Here is a 20,544-nt window from a genome sequence, read left to right as displayed (position 1 = left end):
GCACACACGACCGGGGTTCTTATCTACAATTGTGGTTAAATGTTGGGCCCCTTCATTGCTCCGGGCCCATACACATCACCGCCTGTCTATACAAGGGCTGTAAGTCATGACGCTCGTCCTCTTTTGGGGATCATACAAGTCCTTTTATAGATCCATGACAGTGTATGACATGCGGACATGTTATTCGTGTGTGTGAGGCCTGACACAGACATTGCCGCAGCTGACCTTAGCGTCGCAGAGTCGTCCATCCTGCAGCTTCTGGTTGTAGATGTGAGAGATGGGACATCAGAGACCTCTTCTCCGCCTCGTGTTCTCTAAGCCCTTCTTCCTCTTTCCTATGGTTGCCGAATGGCTCAGGCTGCAGGGCTACACCCCGCTGCTGGTATATAGCAGCCATACGCCGTATTATTGTGTTATACCGCCACCTACTGGAACAAATCATGTATTCTCTATAACAGAGGAGACCTACAATATTATATGTCAATGTATTTGTCATAAATCCTGTGGATGGGATCATCTCTTTACCTCCGGAGTGCAGTTCCTTGGCCCTTAAGAATCTCTGATCCTTATAGACAGATCTTTCTTAGAGACATTTGGAACCACAAAGGACAGAACATAAAAGTGTCGTCAGAAATAAGACAGTTGTGTGAATGTCGCCTTAGTCTTTCCTAATAACATAAATTTATCAAGTTTTCCTACCAAAGTTATGTCATGTTACTGGGCTATGCTGAAACTTTCTGATCCCTGGGGTCTGACTGCTAGGTTCATAAGATCAATCTAAAGAGGATCTTTCACTATCTCCGACAAGTTACACGTAACCGCAGGCGCCATCGATCAGCTGCCATGAGAGCCGCGAGCCTATTGAAGGCCCGTCATTACTAGGCAGCATGTAAATGAACCCAATGGACTTAACTAAAGACCGCAAGACATTAGTTTAGGGTCCCAAAATAAAAGTTAAAAAAAAAAGCTATATATATATATATATATATATATATATATATATATATATATATATATATGTATGTATGTATATATATATATATATATATATATATTTAGTATAAAAAAAAAATACAAAAATTCTACCCCCCCCCTTTCCTTTCCTAGATCACAAATAAATCAAAATAAACATAAAAACACTTTAGCGATCCCCAAACTATTAATGGGATTCTATCCTTAAAAAACAGTTTTTAAACTAAAACCAAGTAGGAATAGCGTTTAGAGAGGACGTTCATCTCTTACCTTGCTTTTGAAGGTCCGCAGAACATGGCAACAAAAATATATTTTTTTTATTTTGCAAAGTTTTAAATTTTTTAAAGGTACCAAAACATTACAAATACTCTATAAATTTGGTATCACTGTGATCGCCCTGATCCGCAGAATACAGGTAACATTTCATTTATACCACATAGCGAGCGCCGTAAAAATGAAACCTGTAAGACATTGGTGCAAATGCATTTTTTTTTCCAATTCCACCTCATTCTGAATTTTTCCAGCTTCCCTGTACATTGCACTGGATATTGAATGGTGTCATTACAAAGTACAATATGTCCTGCAAATAATAAGTCCTAGTAAATTGCTATTGTAGAAAACCTCCATACATCACACTGTACTTAGCCGTTATTACTCACCTCTCCCCATCTCTGTTCTTTCCTCCGCTTCTGGGCACTTGTGCAAAGGAAAGCTCAGGAATGGTGGACGATGAGTGTCTGAGTGTCTGCTCTGGGATCTGTAGCGGTGCAGTTTGGAGGATGTTTTGTGGGTCGGTATTTTTTAGACGGTCTGGTATTTGTTAGGAGATCCCTTATCATTTCGGGGGTCTTTTGCCCTGAGTTCTATTAGTTTGGGGGTCTGATAGAATCTGTATTTATTTGTTCTCTGTATTTGTCTGGTCTGGAATCTTCATAGGGTTGTGTCATATGTGGGCACAAACAGCACAAATCCTCACTACACACCGTATATACTGTTTGGTATTTCTTAGGAGTCTCCTTGATGTCTGAAAAGGTGAAGGGTATTTCTTAGAAGGAAGAAGATATCAGATCTTGTTTGAAGCAAACATCTTATCTGCGGACACTTCATGTGTGCGGTAACCTGTGCAGTTTGGAAGCTTATTATGAGTGTAACATGAGAAATACAAAGTGTCGCTTGTAGCAGGATAATATGACTTACAGTATTGTGCAAACCCTACGATTTGTACAGCGCTGCCGAATAGGTTGGCGCTATAGAAATAAAATGTATTATTATTATTATTATTAGTATCATTATTTTGCTGCATTTCCACACCTGCCTATTCTTTTGTATAATATTGTATATGTATTAGAGAATCACTTGTAATGGTATAGATATACACATGGCTATGTGGTTACACAATGCAACAATAGCAGGAAGAAGGACAAGTTGTAAGCCATGGCTAGTCCATAAAGGCCACTAAAAGCAGGTCATGTCGTCATATGTTAGTAATGTAACTCCAAATCCAAATGTTTCCTTTAAACAGGTTGGCCCCCAAACACACTTTTTCTCCTCTGCACATGATGAGGGGGCTTCTCGGTTATACAACTGATGAGATCTCCTTAGGACAGGTCATTAATGAAAGACTGACGGAGTTATTTGTGTTCTGGGAATGCTCATGTACTTTTTCTGTTAGTCTCTTGGTGGCGCTGTACAGCTATTGCAGAAGTGTTATCCAACAAGGTCAGAAAACATGCCATGTCCTCCTACAACAGGAGATGCTGAGGTTGTTTTTTTATTTTTATTTCTTCATGTCTTATGTCTGTGTCACACAATTCCTCATGGACACTGCTGACATATTAGACACATACAGTGCACACGCCACTCACATAATACATGCAATATTGTATCCAATGTTCACATATTACACACAATACACATATTACATGCATACAGCACACGTTAATTACATATTACATGCATACAGCACGTTAATTACATGTTACATGCATACATCACACATTAATTACATATTACATGCATACAGCACATTAATTTCATGTTACATGCATACAACACACATTAATTACATATTACATGCATACAGCACACGTTACTTACATATTACATACAGCACACGTTGATTACATATTACATGCATACAACACACATTAATTACATATTACATACATACAGCACACGTTACTTACATATTACATACAGCACACGTTGATTACATATTACATACATACAGCACACGTTACTTACATATTACATACAGCACACGTTGATTACATATTACATGCATACAACACACATTAATTACATATTACATACATACAGCACACGTTACTTACATATTACATACAGCACATGTTGATTACATATTACATACATACAGCACACATTAATTACATATTACATGCATACAGCACACGTTAATTACATATTACATGTATACAGCACACATTAATTACATATTACATGCATACAGCACACATTAATTACATATTACATGCGTACAGCACACGTTAATTACATATTACATGCGTACAGCACACGTTAATTACATATAACATGCATACAGCACACGTTAATTACATATTACATGCATACAGCACACGTTAATTACATATTACCTGCATACAGCACACGTTAATTACATATTACATGCATACAGCACACACCTCTCCCATATCACATCATCGCCGGACCCCTGGTTGTGATCTGATTTCTGGTTGTGCTGTGAGGGGCCGTGCAGGGAATTTGTGGCTGCATATGTGACTGTGTATGTTCTGGGTCTGGTTTTCATCACATCACATGTGTGACCATATCCGTGTACTGTAATAAATAACAGCCCTAGAACAGCCAAATATACGGCCGAGTCACATTATTCTGACCAGCTCCTGCTTTTGATGTAACCTATGATGGAAGTGATATAAATGTCATGGGGTAGCACGGTGGGTATATAAGTTGTACAATAGGTAACTTCCACCTGGAGTTCTGCAAATACCTGCTCCATGTCCATCGCAACACCACCAACATGGCCTGCAGGGCAGAGCTAGGCAGACTCCCCCTATGGCTCACCATACAGAAGAGGGCGCTAGCTTTCCAGGCACACATCCAGGGGAGCAAGCCTGACTCCTACCACCACCAAGCATGGCTAAGCCACCTGAGCAAACCAGACACTCACCAACCAAACAACAGCCAACCACCAAACCAAAAACACCAACAGGTGATAACCAAGGCCGAAATAAAGGCGACCACAGAGGCAAACAGAGAGCGGTACATTGAAGAATGGAGAAACGAAATAAATAACTCCAAGAAACTCACCGTGTACCAATCCCTACAAAGGGACTACACCATGGCCACCTACCTGGAGAGAATACGCCACCCCAAGCACAGACAGACCCTGAGCCGGTACAGACTGAGCGCCCACAACCTAGAGATAGAGACGGGGCGATACAGGCAGACGTACAAGCCACGGGAGAACAGACTGTGCCAGCACTGTGACCAGGGGGCCCTAGAAGACCAGACCCACTTCCTGCTACACTGCACCAAATACTCAGCTGTGAGGGCCGTCTACTACCAAAGACTCTCTGCCCACATCCCAGACTGGGAGAAGAGGAAACTCTACATCCTACTGGGAGAAGAAGAGGCCACTGTGGAGATCGCTGCCCAATACGTGTCCAGCTGTCACCAAACCAGAGGAAGATGAGACTCCACGGACTGTTATATTTATCCCAATACAACATTGCTCGCGGCAACTTTTGTTGCAGATTTTGGTGCGTTTTTTTGAGCCAAACCTAGGAGAGGCCACAAAAGGAACGAGAACTTTATAGGAAGTTCAAAAAACTGCAACAAAATCTGCAACAAAAAAGCTGCGTTTCCGCAACGTAGGGCCTCAGCTTACATCAGTTTTCTGAAACTTTTTGTGCTTTTTTTTCACATTTTAATGCTGGGTGAGGTTTTGGGAAGGAGATCGGCCGTCTCCAACCTGACAGATTTACTAAAGGTTATCAATTTCATAGTATAAATGATAGCGGAAATCTAGGGTCAATGAGTCAAATTTGTCGGCTTGTAATAAATTTGCTGCCTTCGGCTTCACTTTGCACTAAGAGCAGCAGATAAAATCCCCGTCTTTGGAAATCTCCCTAAAAAATATACACCCAAAATAACATATATCGTTACAACGTTACCGCTCTGAGGAACTTCATGTGCACTGTATGGAACTCTTTATTTGTGAGACAAAAATTTCCCCTGATCTTACAGCAAAAATCATCTCAGACACATTTGTGCAGGTTTTGGTCGCTTGCACAACAGTTGGAGTCTAACCATCCGGAACGAGGGGACTTTTTTTTTTGTAGAGAATTTAACAAATGTAGAATTTCCAGGACGAGTCTCGTTGGTAACACTTGCAATGTGTATTTGTCAGGATAGTTTATCTGAATGGTTAGTGGCATCTGGATTTCTCACAATGCTGGAAAAATCTGGTGGGCGCACACACCCTCGACCACTGGAGCCGGGTTGGCAAAGGAAAGATATTTGTATTTGTACAGATTACGCGTTTCGGGGTGTCGGTGCCACAAGCACCTCCCCTTCCTCAGATCTTGTCTGTAGAGCTGAAATAGCATGCAAATATATGTCCGTCGTGATCCTTTCGGTTTTCAGGATAGTGTATGTTGCGCCACCATTAAACGTTTCCTAAAAGCTCAAAAAGAACCAGTGGATTTAATGGGCGCTTGTTACATTATCAAGCACAGGCTATTCAGTGGCACCCCAGGGCTATTCAGTGGCACTCCAGGGCTATTGAGTGGCACCCCAGGGCTATTGAGTGGCACCCCAGGGCTATTGAGTGGCACTCCAGGGCTATTGAGTGGCACCCCAGGGCTATTGAGTGGCACCCCAGGGCTATTCAGTGGCACCCCAGGGCTATTCAGTGGCACCCCAGGGCTATTGAGTGGCACCCCAGGGCTATTGAGTGGCACCCCAGGGCCATTCAGTGGCACCCCAGGGCCATTCAGTGGCACCCCAGGTCTATTCAGTGGCACCCCAGGGCTATTCAGCGGCACCGCAGGGCTATTCAGCGGCACCCCAGGGCTATTCAGCGGCACCCCAGGGCTATTCAGCGGCACCCCAGGGCCATTCAGTGGCACCCCAGGGCTATTCAGTGGCACCCCAGGTCTATTCAGTGGCACCCCAGGGCTATTCAGTGGCACCGCAGGGCTATTCAGCGGCACCCCGGGGCTATTCAGCGGCACCCCAGGGCTATTCAGTGGCACCCCAGGGCTATTCAGTGGCACCCCAGGGCTATTCAGCGGCACCCCAGGGCTATTCAGTGGCACCGCAGGGCTATTCAGCGGCACCCCAGGGCTATTCAGCGGCACCCCAGGGCTATTCAGCGGCACTCCAGGGCTATTCAGCGGCACCCCAGGGCTATTCAGCGGCACTCCAGGGCTATTCAGCGGCACCCCAGGGCTATTCAGTGGCACCCCAGGGCTATTCAGTGGCACCCCAGGGCTATTCAGTGGCACCCCAGGGCTATTCAGCGGCACTCCAGGGCTATTCAGCGGCACCCCAGGGCTATTCAGTGGCACCCCAGGGCTATTCAGTGGCACCCCAGGGCTATTCAGCGGCACCCCAGGGCTATTCAGCGGCACTCCAGGGCTATTCAGCGGCACCCCAGGGCTATTCAGTGGCACCCCAGGGAATTTCCTCCACCCCCCTGAAAATAGAAGACTTAAAATGTCCTCAGCTCCTATATCAGATAGAACTGCGGTCCCAATTGTAAAGTTGTAGAGCAGGGTGACCGTAGTGAAGTCCATCCATTGCCACATTGTCCAGGGGATCAGGACAACAGACTGTAAGACAGATACAAACTGAACACTTTCCATATGCATCCGCCACCATTAATCTCAGTGTTAGACTACATGCTCATGAATGTTGTACATGAATGCTATAAATGGATGAATGTTTCACATATTTTTCCGCCACAGTATTTCCGTCTGACAGTGTTTAGCTTCTGTTTTTAACTTTTCATTAAAAAATTCGGATGAATTTCATTGGTCTTTTTTTTAATTTTTGACCCAACAGAAACTTTTTCCACACCGCAGATAATGATAACTGATACAAATGGAAAGTGTTCAGTTTGTATTCGGCATTCTGATAGCTTTGCAGTACGTTGTCCTGATCCTCTGCTGGATTGTAGTGTGAAGCTAGCCTTATAGGAATTACACTTGGCTCAATGGAGGCTTTCACAAATTTGTTGTTATTTAACATTATTCCACTAGAGATTTCCTACAGATGTCCGCACTGACACTACATTTCTTACATACATTGCTATGCCATATTAGTCAGACATGTTGCATGGTTTAACCCCTTCCCGCCGATGGCATTTTTTGATTTTCGTTTTACGTTTTTGACTCCCCTCCTTCTAAACCCCATAACTTTTTTATTTCTCAGCTCCCAGAGTCATATGAGGTCTTAATCTTTGCGGGACAAATTTTTCTTCATGATGCCGCCATTAATTATTCTGTATAATGTACTGGGAAGCTGGAAAAAAATTCAGAATGGGGTGGATTTGAAGAAAAAATGCATTTCTGCGACTTTCTTACGGGCTTCAGTTTTACAGCGTTCACTGTGCAGCCAAACTGACCTGTCCCCTGTATTCTGTTTCGGTACGATTCCGGAGATACCAAATTTCTATGGTTTTATTTACATTTTAACCCCTTAAAAAAAATCCAAAACTGTGTTAAAATTTTTTTTTTCTAAAAGTCACCATATTCCGACAGCCGTAACTTTTTTATACGTGCATGTACGGGGATGTATAGGGCGTCTTTTTTTGCGGGGCCGGGTGTACTTTCTATTGCTACCATTTTCGGGAAATGCTTTTGCTTTGATCACTTTTTATTAAAATTTTTATCAGAATCAAAAAAGTGAAAAACAGTGGTTTGGGACTTTTGATTATTTTTCCCGCTACGACGTTTACCGAACAGGAAAGATATTTTTATAGCTTTGTAGAGCCGGCGATTTCAGACACAGGGATACCTAACATGTATGTGCTTCACAGTATTTAACTACTTTTATATGTGTTCTAGGGAAAGGGGGGTGATTTGAATTTTTAATACTTTTTAAAAAATTTTTTTACTTTTTAAATTTTTTTTGCATTTATTAGACCCCCTAGGGGTCTGATCACTAATGCAATGCATTACAATGCTAATGCATAGACCAGCCTGCAAAAGAAAGAGGCTGCAAACCGGCCGGGAGCCTTTACAAGGCTCCTAGTTGTTATGGCAATGTGACGTCGGCCCTGGAGCGCCATATGCTGCCGTGGTCAAAGGCGCCGGAGGGGTTAATGCCTCCGATTGGTCCGGGGACTGATCGGAGGCATTACCGCTGGCTGTCTACTGTGTAACACAGTAGACGCCCGGCGGCTATGGCGGCCACCCGACTCCCGGGCGGCCACCATAGTTAAGCACTCGACATGCACTGTACTATTACGGCGGATGTGGGGAAGGGGTTAAAGAGGATAGCCGGCTAGCTCAGTGGTTATTACTCTTGTCCCTAAGCAGATTCCCCAAACGGAATACCAAATGCAGATGTGAACTGGGCCTTACAAATCTATGAGGACTACAAGATATCACTAACAATACACTATACTGCTAACATTACACTAAATCACTAATACTACACCGTATCCCTAATACTACACTGTATCAGTAATACTACAATGTATCACCAACAACCTAACACCGGTAAATGTAATATAATACGTCAGTGACCTCCATTTCGATTATTTTTCTTTCGTTTTATGAGGAACAGTAAAATCCCAGCGATGACTCCAATGATTCCCACAGCGAGGCCCAGACCACACACCAAGTCCTCCGATGTCTCTGACATATGGCTGGGGATCTCAGGGCCTGAAGAAAGAGGTAATAAGAGATATTACAGACAGTTTAAAGGAAGCTGTGGTATACGTATGGTTATGAAATACAGTAATGAGTAACTGAATGTGTTTCCGTCTCCTCCCCAAAGATAGCAATAAAACGTGACCATAAAGTTGTACAGACCACAAACCGATAGCAATAAAAACTCCAACTTGTCCAACAAATAAAGAGCCCTGACTTAGCCCGGGCAACAGAACACTAAAAAAAAAAAAACTGGTTATTTTTAAAAAATTACAAAAAAGTGGTAAAACATAAAACTGATACTACTACGATATTGCTGTAATCGCAATGACCCGCCGGACAAAGATGTCAATTTTAGTGCAAAGTGAACGCCGTGAAAACAAAATGCAAAAAATAAAGATAGAATTGTGGATTGTCACAGACAACACAAATACATTAAAAGCTAATGGAAACATTATGGGGAAAATGGTCGAATACCTCTTCATTTTCCGCCACCGTTTTCCAGCTTTCCGCTGCTGATTCATCCCAGATAATTCATATAATCAGCAGGGAGTCTGGAGCCGCCGCATCAGTCGTGGCATCCGTGGCGCGATAGACAAGGACACTTATTTTTTCAGCTTCCTGCTGCAGCCCCTGTCTCCCATTGAAAACAATGGCCCCTTAATGTACCCCAAGATCAGGGCCGGCGTCAGCACATGGCGTAGTCGGGCAAGTGCCGGGGCCCACAGAGCCTCTGGGGGCCCCCCGGCACTTGCCCGCCCCAGCACTTGCCTGTCCCGATTTCAGCCCGTTGGCCGCCGATGAGCTGAATACATAGGTGATTAAAGCAGGAGCCGTCACAGCTCAGCTCCTGCTTTACCACTGCGGTCCGGCTTCTGCATCTGTAGGTGCGATGTGATGACGTCACATCAAGCCTACAACTATGTGAGTGGAGTGAGAGCGGAGAGAGCGGCGGGGGAGCGATGGAAGGTGAGTGTAAGTGTTTGTTTTGTGTTAAACATTAAGGAGGAACATAATGAAGGGGGCCCATGAAACTGGGGGCAAATGAAGGGGGGGGGGAGAATGGCATGACACTGGGGCAGATGAAGGGGGGGGGGAATGGCATGACACTGGGGCAGATGAAGGGGGAGAGAACAGCATGACACTGGGGCAGATGAAGGGGGGGGGAATGGCATGACACTGGGGCAGATGAAGGGGGGGAGAACGGCATGAAACTGGGGCAGATGAAGGGGGGGGAATGGCATGACACTAGGGCAGATGAAGGGGGAGAGAACAGCATGACACTGGGGCAGATGAAGGGGGGGGGGAACGGCATGACACTGGGGCAGATGAAGGGGGGAGAACGGCATGACACTGGGGCAGATGAAGGGGGGGAGAACGGCATGAAACTGGGGCAGATGAAGGGGGGGAGAACGGCATGAAACTGGGGCAGATGAAGGGGGGGAGAACGGCATGAAACTGGGGCAGATGAAGGGGGGGAGAACGGCATGAAACTGGGGCAGATGAAGGGGGGGAGAACGGCATGAAACTGGGGCAGATGAAGGGGGGGAGAACAGCATGAAACTGGGGCAGATGAAGGGGGGGAGAACGGCATGAAACTGGGGCAGATGAAGGGGGGGAGAACGGCATGAAACTGGGGCAGATGAAGGGGGGGAGAATGGCATGACACTGGGGACAGAGAAGGAGGGGGACATGAAACTGGGGACAGAGGAAGGGTGTATATGAAACTGAGGGAGAGATGGAGGGGGGGCATATAATTTACTGGTGACTGTAGGAGTATTATTCTGTGTGGGAGCACATGAAAAATGAATGAGAATGGGCGGAGTCAACATAAATGTGGGCAGAGATAAATTTGCCGTGGGGCACGCAGCGCGCTGCACATTTTGTCCCTCTTTCTACTCTTCAAAAGTTGGGAGATATGGCATAGGTGACTCCGTCCTCCTGTTGCGTGACGTCACTCGCTTCATCCGGCCGCAATGGCGTGCAGTGTCCCAACTCTTGCCTCCTCCATAAGGGGGCCCACTGAGGCTCTGGCGCCCAAGGGCCCATAAAAACCTGGAGCCGGCCCTGCCCAAGATGGTGCCAGCTGGAAATACAACTCGTCATACAAAGAAGAAGCCTCATATGGATAGGTAGACAGAAAAATGAAAAAAAAAAAAAATTTAATTTTGTAAGGCGGAAAGGCGGAAACGCAGCTTTTTTTTTATTTTTTTGAGCCAAAGCCAAGGAATGGCTACACAAGGAATGGGAAATATCTGGGAAGTTCTTATACCTCTCCCTTCTGCTCATTCCACTCAAAAAACCGCAACACCACCGTCTATGTGTGAATCCACCCATGTAAGGGGCCATAGCGATGGGGGCTGCCGAGGTCGCTCCCAGGCCCTGGACCCAAAGGTTCCTCTGCCATATAACATTCACCCGTATTCTATAAGGCACAAGGTAGGGGCCCCATTACAGATTAGGCACTGGGGCCCGAGAGCTTCAGGTTACATCTCTACAACCATGTTGTGTGACTTACTCCACATCCTGTTGGTGGGGTTAACAGGCAGTCCGGCATGTTCCACAGAACAGGTGTAGACATCGCCCTCTGCTGGGATGGTGGCCAAATAGGAGAATTTGTAATAAGACATATCTGATGTAAAGTAATAGTCGGTGTCTGACACTCCTTCTGTCACAGGCTGGGTATTCTTCAGCCAGCTCATCTTGATAACGGGGGGAAAGATTTGCTTGATGAAACAGATGAGTGTGTTGGGCTCGTTCAGGACCACGGGATCCTCTGTAAAGACGTGTATTATGGGGGTGACTGGAAGACAAACACATCACAATCACTATCTCATTATATCTCTTAAAGTAAAATTTTTAATTTTTTTTTTATGAATTGTATTAAAAAATTATAATGAAACCCCCAAATTATTGTCTGCACTTTGTATTTAATAGTTGAGTACAGTCCATAGTATATAGTAATAGTCCAGTATACACAGAATCGGTAATGGCAGCGGACTAGACGGTAGGTGACAAGGCGCAGCTAAAAAGGTACCACGTGGGCTAATGCAAGCCAAAACACCATGCACAAAAAGTCTGTAAGGGTGGTTAGTGCAAGTGACAGAATCTATTGGTCTCCATATGTATGAATATACAACGCCTCCTTATAGCACTATATGGGATTAGAGACATGCAGGTATAGAGTAGTGGCCTCATGCACCATCTTGTCCTGGCTGTAGATAGCAACAGATTGGACCTGATGCATCTGTTCTATGCATGGATGGAGTACATAAGCTGCTGTGACATCCTCTATTGAGGTGTTATCTTCTATTGTAATCCTGTCTGTGATCTAAATTGAATTGGCAAGTGCCAGTCTGTTATTACGGTTAGGGAACATTCACACTGCTGTTAATTCATGTCCATTGCTTTCATCATTCATAGGATGGCTGCATAAGCTGAATGTAGAGTCCAAAATGCTATACGGTGTTTGAAATTTTTGAATTGCAAATAAAAAATTGTGGAGTTTATTCATCCAACTACGGTCTCTAGAATTATTCTTCTGCATGGTTCGGGGTTGAGCCCCTTCTTGTGACATATCATTAGTTTGTATTGCATCATTTCCAAAAAATCCCTGAATAAGAAGCGGTGCCAAGACTCAGCAATACAACTAAAGAAACATTAGCATCAACATACACCTTGCAAAAACAGGAGTCATCACATTTACATCCACAAGTCATGTAAATGCACAATAAACATGTTATCGTAATGCTCAGAACTGCAAAGAGTAAAATGCATAAAAAATACATACACAAATCTGTACACTGGCCTATCCCAAGTGGGAACTTACGTCACTTACATCTATAGGGGGGTGTTCCCATGTAGGAATTTGACAAGAAATCCATTTTCTGCTTGTCAAAAGGCATCAAGGATTTGGACATTGAATTGGAAGTAGGGTTGAGCGATCGTGTTCGGAAAAAATCGGATTCCGATCGGCGATCGAGAAAAATTCACGATTGCGATCGGAATCCCTAACGCAATCTTTTTAGGTGGGATCAAGATCGGTGATAATTTCCCACAATGCTTTGCTAGCTAGTCTCCCATTCATTGTAATGGGAGACTACCTAACATCTCTAGTAGCTACTTACCTGCAGAGATGTCTGCTCCGGTGCCTGGTGTTCTCGCTTTTCTTCGTCTCGCTGCCCCCGCCGCCTCCCAGGTTAGGAGAGGGTGGCCGGGTTAGGAGAGTGTGGGCGGGTACTGGGAGGGCAGACGTCACGGCTCCCCGCCCTGTACCCGCCCACACTCTCCTAAGCTACAAGCCCCGCCTTCTTCCTAGCTCTTTAAACACTAACCTGGGAGGTGGGGGCAAGAAGACCGAGAACACCGGGCGCCGGAGCAGCCATCTCTGCAGGTAAGTGGACACCAGGGGCGACTAAGTAGCCAGAGGATTAAAAACAATCCTCTGGCTACTTAGTGATTAAAAAAATTCACTACACAGCGTGGATTCTAACAATTAAAGCGTTCTATTGTTAGATTCCATGCTGTATAGTGAATAGGATTGCTTTTAAAATCCGATCTCCCATTAGTAAAAAATTCCCATTGACTTGCATTGGGATCGGAATTGGGATCGAGATCGGATTCGAATGAAAAATGAACGGAAATCGGATTTCAAAATCGATCCTGAAAAGTCAAGATCGGCTCAACCCTAATTGGAAGCTGATTTAGATGTTGAACCTGAAGCAGATTACGGAGAGGAGCGCCAGAGTATTTTATTGGCAGAGCCAAATTCCAAATTCCGTAAGGGAGTTTTGAAAAATTCTGCACCAAATTCCACTTCCAATTCCGCACCTACAGAGAAGTGTATTTTTCCGCCTCCCATTCATTTCAATGGGACTTCCCAGAAGGAACCTGCCAGAAGGATGAGCAGGAGACTTATTTTTTCTGCTACAAGAAAGACTCAGGTACTGCCGCCCATTGTAATGAATGGAAGACAGATTTCAGGCAGATTTTGCCTCAAATTTATCATCAAATTCCTATTTGTGAACTTTAACGTAACCTTCCTTTTTTTGTCAAACATAATAGTGTGTTACGAGCTCAGAATTATTTCATCAAATTATTACCACAATGTTATACTGTTGTGTTCAGAACCTGAAGACGAAAAGATTCCGGTCTCAGAATCCATTGTCACGCTTGATACAATTCCTTCACTCCTGCTCGTCCCTACATTGTCCTGCTTTGTTGTACTTTCTGATATAGCTTTTCATCCCATACTGATAATCGGTACCTGGTATTGCCGCTGTGTAGTTTCTTCTCTTCATATCTAGCTGCAAATTTTGATCATTCACTGATTTGATTACTAAGATATGTGCAGGATCGAAACCAGAGAGATCGCCAAACTGCGGCAGCCTCCATCGCGCCATTCTCTTGTCAAAATCCACATTAAATATCTCGTCGTCGTCATACTGGAAAGAATATTCTGAGCTTGGAAGCCGAGTTTGAGAAAATACGGATTGAATCAGGACATTCCCCACTGGTGGAGTAAAAAACACGCACAGGATGAGTAGGACGTAATACACACAATACACACAATGGTTGTACGGTTATTCTCTACATTTATAGTTCGAAATCTGGTTTACAACATTTTTGTGTTTTGAGAATTTCTTTGGATGACTTGGCATTAATCCTATACACTCACTGATCTCAATGGTCCCTAACTGTCCAGAAAACTTAGGCCTTATTCACACAACTGTGGCGTTTTTTTGTTTTTTTTTACTGTAGATTGTGAGCCCCATATAGGGATATATGATATAGGGATCACAATGTACATTTTTTCTTCTTCCTATCAGTAGATCTTTGTAGAATGGGAGAAAATCCACGTAAACACAGGGAGAACATACAAACTCCTTGCAAATGTTGTTCCTGGCGGGATTCGAACCCAGGACTCCAGCGCTGCAAGGCTAACCACTGAGCCACCGTGCTGCCCCACAACCGTGGCGTTTGTGACAGATCTAATGGCTGTTTTGCAACCATTCCATTAAGACATTGGCGAATTGACTTGTTCCGAGCTGGGCTCCACCAGAATATTCCAAATTGTTCAGATCTTAACAAAATTGAAGGCCACACAGTGGCTCAGTGTTTAGCGCTTGCAGCGCTGGAGTCCTTGGTTTGAATCCTGCCAAGGGAAAAACAAAAAAACAAAAAACCATCTGCAAGGAGTTTGTATGTTCTCTCCGTGTTTGCATGGATTTCCATCCCTGGTGGAGTGCAGCAGATTCTTGACACCTGAAGGCGTGGAGATACATGCAACAGGGACCAATACCAAGCCCGAGTAAAGGCGAGGAGGAAATGAATCACGCTTCAGATGCATCCGGCTCAGCGGAACAGCAATCTACACTTGAAAAAGGGCGTTCAGCCCGAAACGCGTAGTGCGAAAGTTGCCAGTAAAAGCCGTTATTTCTTCTATTCAGTTGTGCAAGCGCAATTCATTTCCTCTTTGCCTTTATTCGGGCTTGGTATTGGTCCCTGTTGCAGAGCACCAAAGGAAGAAGACACAGATGACGGACTCAGAAGAGGTGACGGAAGGTGAGTAGAAAGGGTTTTTTGTCACTTCCCCGGGATCTCCAGCTATTATACATCATAATTTCCCTTCCAATTCTATCCAAACAAGTTTGAACCAAAAAAAAAACCCCAGGAGTTTGCTTCTTCTGATCGCAGGACGCCTGGGGTTCGCCCATCTTTAATTTAATTTTTTAGTTCTGTTTTTGATGGACAAGTGTCATCCAATCTGTTATTACAGTCATGGCCAAAAGTTTTGAGAATGATACAAATATTAATTTTTACAAAGTCTACTGCTTCAGTTTTCCTAATGGCAATTTGCATATACTCCAGAATGTTATAAAGAGGGATCAGCTTAACAGCAATTACTTGCAAAGTCAATATTTGCCTAGAAAATGAACTTTATCCCCCAAAACACATTTCAACATCATTGCAGCCCTGCCTTAAAAGGACCAGCTAACATCGTTTCAGTGATTGCTCCAGTAACACAGGTGTGGGTGTTGATGAGGACAGGGCTGGAGATCATCTGTCATGATTAAGTAAGAATGACACCACTGGACACTTTAAAAGGAGGCTGGTGCTTGGCATCATTGTTTCTCTTCTGTTAACCATGGTTATCTCTAAAGAAACACATGCAGTCATCATTGCACTGCACAAAAATGGCCTAACAGGGAAGAGTATCGCAGCTAGAAAGATTGCACCTCAGTCAACAATCTATTGCATCATCAAGAACTTCAAGGAGAGAGGTTTCATTGTTGGCAAAAAGGCTCCAGGGCGCCCAAGAAAGACCAGCAAGCGCCAGGACCGTCTCTTAAAAGTGTTTCAGCTGCGGGATCGGGCTACCAGCAGTGCAGAGCTTGCTCAGGAATGGCAGCAGGCAGGTGTGAGTGCATCTGCACGCACTGTGAGGCGGAGACTCTTGGAGCAAGGCCTGGTCTCAAGGAGGGCAGCGAAGAAGCCACTTCTCTCCAGAAAAAACATCAGGGACAGACTGATATTCTGCAAAAGGTACAGGGAGTGGACTGCTGAGGACTGGGGTAAAGTCATTTTCTCTGATGAATCCCCTTTTCGATTGTTTGGGACATCTGGAAAACAGCTTATTGGGAGAAGACGAGGTGAGCGCTACCACCAGTCTTGTCTCATGCCAACTGTAAAGCATCCTGAAACCATTCATGTGTGGGGTTGCTTCTCAGCCAAGGGAATCGGCTCTCTCACAGTCTTGCCTAAAAACACAGCCATGAATAAAGAATGGTATCAGAATGTCCTCCAAGATCAACTTCTCCTAACTGTCCAAGAGCAGTTTGGCCATCAACAATGCCTTTTCCAGCATGATGGAGCACCTTGCCATAAAGCAAAGGTGATAACTAAATGGCTCAGGGAACAAAACATAGAGATTTTGGCCCCATGGCCTGGAAACTCCCCAGATCTTAATCCCATTGAGAACTTGTGGTCAATCATCAAGAGATGGGTGGACAAACAAAAACCTACAAATTCTGACAAAATGCAAGCATTGATTGTGCAAGAATGGACGGCTATCAGTCAGGATTTGGTCCAGAAGTTGATTGAGAGCATGCCAGGGAGAATTGCAGAGGTCCTGAAGAAGAAGGGGCAACACTGCAAATATTGCAACGCTGCAGTAACTCATTCTAACTGTCACTATAAGCTTTTATTACTCAGAATATGATTGCAATTCTAGACAAATAAATCTCTCCACTTTTCCTCTTTGTACCTCTCTCTTCCTCCCCACTTACCTCTCACAGCCCCGGTGACTGTCAGACACAAGGCATAGATCAGAGTTAGGTACACGTATCTTCTCCCAGTCATCGTATACATAGAACTTAGAGATTCGAGAGATCCTGTTTCTGCTGATGCAGAACTAACCATTTAGGAAGCGAGGTACGGTGATATCTTTTCCACCCAATAAGCTGACTTGTGGGGTCTGACCTCAAAGTTACTGGGTAGAATTATTCTTCTACAGGCTGGTTTATCATGTGTTGCGTTCTCTCACCTCTTTTGGTTATAACTTATGTGCCTGATTTTTTTTTAGAATTTTCAAGAAATGTTGCACTTATATATACAAGTGAATAGGATATACTGTGTAATATATCTTAGAGTAAAATGACTTTGGCTTTTTTCTCTTCTCAACTTCCTCCCATATGGACATTCAGTCTGATTACGCTGCTTCATCAATTTTAACCTCTTCCCAACATTCATCGAAACTGCCAAATTTGTTTTTGCTTTTTGGAAAAGAGTTAAAAAAACAACAATAAGTTTGGTATCACTGAGGTCATACCGAGCTGCAGAAAGTAGGTAGCACGTCATTGTTATCACACAGATGAAAATATACATATCTCTGACCTCATCCTCACCTGTCTCCTCCATATATCTCTGACCTCATCCTCACCTGTCTCCTCCATATATCTCTGACCTCATCCTCACCTGTCTCCTCCATATATCTCTGACCTCATCCTCACCTGTCCTCTCCATATATCTCTGACCTCATCCTCACCTGTCCTCTCCATATATCTCTGACCTCATCCTCACCTGTCCTCTCCATATATCTCTGACCTCATCCTCACCTGTCCTCTCCATATATCTCTGACCTCATCCTCACCTGTCCCCTCCATATATCTCTTACCTCATCCTCACCTGTCCCCTCCATATATCTCTTACCTCATCCTCACCTGTCCCCTCCATATATCTCTGACCTCATCCTCACCTGTCCCCTCCATATATCTCTGACCTCATCCTCACCTGTCCCCTCCATATATCTCTGACCTCATCCTCACCTGTCCCCTCTATATATCTCTGACCTCATCCTCACCTGTCCCCTCCATATATCTCTGACCTCATCCACAACCTGTCCCCTCCATATATCTCTGACCTCATCCTCACTTGTCCCCTCCATATATCTCTGACCTCACCTGTCCTCTCCATATATCTCTGTCCTCATCCTCACCTGTCTCCTCCATATATCTCTGACCTCATCCTCACCTGTCCCCTCCATATATCTCTGACCTCATCCTCACCTGTCCCCTCCATATATCTCTGACCTCACCTGTCCTCTCCATATATCTCTGACCTCATCCTCACCTGTCCTCTCCATATATCTCTGACCTCATCCTCACCTGTCCTCTCCATATATCTCTGACCTCATCCTCACCTGTCCTCTCCATATATCTCTGACCTCATCCTCACCTGTCCCCTCCATATATCTCTTACCTCATCCTCACCTGTCCCCTCCATATATCTCTTACCTCATCCTCACCTGTCCCCTCCATATATCTCTGACCTCATCCTCACCTGTCCCCTCCATATATCTCTGACCTCATCCTCACCTGTCCCCTCCATATATCTCTGACCTCATCCTCACCTGTCCCCTCTATATATCTCTGACCTCATCCTCACCTGTCCCCTCCATATATCTCTGACCTCATCCACAACCTGTCCCCTCCATATATCTCTGACCTCATCCTCACTTGTCCCCTCCATATATCTCTGACCTCACCTGTCCTCTCCATATATCTCTGTCCTCATCCTCACCTGTCTCCTCCATATATCTCTGACCTCATCCTCACCTGTCCCCTCCATATATCTCTGACCTCATCCTCACCTGTCCCCTCCATATATCTCTGACCTCACCTGTCCTCTCCATATATCTCTGACCTCATCCTCACCTGTCCTCTCCATATATCTCTGACCTCATCCTCACCTGTCCTCTCCTTATATCTCTGACCTCATCCTCACCTGTCCCCTCCATATATCTCTGACCTCACCTGTCCTCTCCATATATCTCTGACCTCATCCTCACCTGTCCTCTCCATATATCTCTGACCTCATCCTCACCTGTCCTCTCCTTATATCTCTGACCGCACCCTCACCTGTCCCCTCCATATATCTCTGACCTCATCCTCACCTGTCCCCTCCATATATCTCTGACCTCACCTGTCCCCTCCATATATCTCTGACCTCATCCTCACCTGTCTCCTCCATATATCTCTGACCTCATCCTCACCTGTCCTCTCCATATATCTCTGACCTCATCCTCACCTGTCCTCTCCATATATCTCTGACCTCATCCTCACCTGTCCTCTCCATATATCTCTGACCTCATCCTCACCTGTCCCCTCCATATATCTCTTACCTCATCCTCACCTGTCCCCTCCATATATCTCTGACCTCATCCTCACCTGTCCCCTCCATATATCTCTGACCTCATCCTCACCTGTCCCCTCCATATATCTCTGACCTCATCCTCACCTGTCCCCTCCATATATCTCTGACCTCATCCACAACCTGTCCCCTCCATATATCTCTGACCTCATCCTCACTTGTCCCCTCCATATATCTCTGACCTCACCTGTCCTCTCCATATATCTCTGTCCTCATCCTCACCTGTCTCCTCCATATATCTCTGACCTCATCCTCACCTGTCCCCTCCATATATCTCTGACCTCATCCTCACCTGTCCCCTCCATATATCTCTGACCTCACCTGTCCTCTCCATATATCTCTGACCTCATCCTCACCTGTCCTCTCCATATATCTCTGACCTCATCCTCACCTGTCCTCTCCTTATATCTCTGACCTCATCCTCACCTGTCCCCTCCATATATCTCTGACCTCACCTGTCCTCTCCATATATCTCTGACCTTATCCTCACCTGTCCTCTCCATATATCTCTGACCTCATCCTCACCTGTCCTCTCCTTATATCTCTGACCGCACCCTCACCTGTCCCCTCCATATATCTCTGACCTCATCCTCACCTGTCCCCTCCATATATCTCTGACCTCACCTGTCCCCTCCATATATCTCTGACCTCATCCTCACCTGTCTCCTCCATATATCTCTGACCTCATCCTCACCTGTCCTCTCCATATATCTCTGACCTCATCCTCACCTGTCCTCTCCATATATCTCTGACCTCATCCTCACCTGTCCTCTCCATATATCTCTGACCTCATCCTCACCTGTCCCCTCCATATATCTCTTACCTCATCCTCACCTGTCCCCTCCATATATCTCTGACCTCATCCTCACCTGTCCCCTCCATATATCTCTGACCTCATCCTCACCTGTCCCCTCCATATATCTCTGACCTCATCCTCACCTGTCCCCTCCATATATCTCTGACCTCATCCACAACCTGT

The 20,544-nt window shown here is 45.0% G+C and overlaps 1 protein-coding gene across 1 annotated transcript; it reads right to left on the bottom strand.

The window, feature by feature from the left end:
• Positions 1-8,706: 8,706 nt before the first annotated feature.
• Positions 8,707-17,216, bottom strand: LOC142184806 (H-2 class II histocompatibility antigen, A-U alpha chain-like). The gene is made up of 4 exons (XM_075259893.1): positions 17,144-17,216; positions 14,122-14,367; positions 11,374-11,658; positions 8,707-8,867 (listed from the first exon to the last, which is right to left on the bottom strand). Exons 1-4 carry the CDS (start codon positions 17,214-17,216, stop codon positions 8,722-8,724), a joined length of 750 nt encoding a protein of 249 aa, XP_075115994.1. The 3' UTR covers positions 8,707-8,721.
• Positions 17,217-20,544: the final 3,328 nt, after the last annotated feature.

The sequence above is a fragment of the Leptodactylus fuscus genome, chromosome 11, assembly GCF_031893055.1.
Source record: "Leptodactylus fuscus isolate aLepFus1 chromosome 11, aLepFus1.hap2, whole genome shotgun sequence".
Taxonomy (NCBI): Eukaryota; Metazoa; Chordata; class Amphibia; order Anura; family Leptodactylidae; genus Leptodactylus; species Leptodactylus fuscus.
This window is presented reverse-complemented; position numbering and strand designations above follow the sequence as displayed.

Bases quoted from the DNA above. Each gene is read 5' to 3' on its own strand.
- LOC142184806 (XM_075259893.1), bottom strand. From the start codon at position 17,216: ATGACTGGGAGAAGATACGTGTACCTAACTCTGATCTATGCCTTGTGT. The intron at 14,368-17,143 runs GTAAGTGGGGAG...TTACTCCACCAG, and splicing joins AGTCACCGGGGCTGTGAGAG to TGGGGAATGTCCTGATTCAA. The intron at 11,659-14,121 runs GTACCGATTATC...TTTGTCTTCCAG, and splicing joins CTACACAGCGGCAATACCAG to TCACCCCCATAATACACGTC.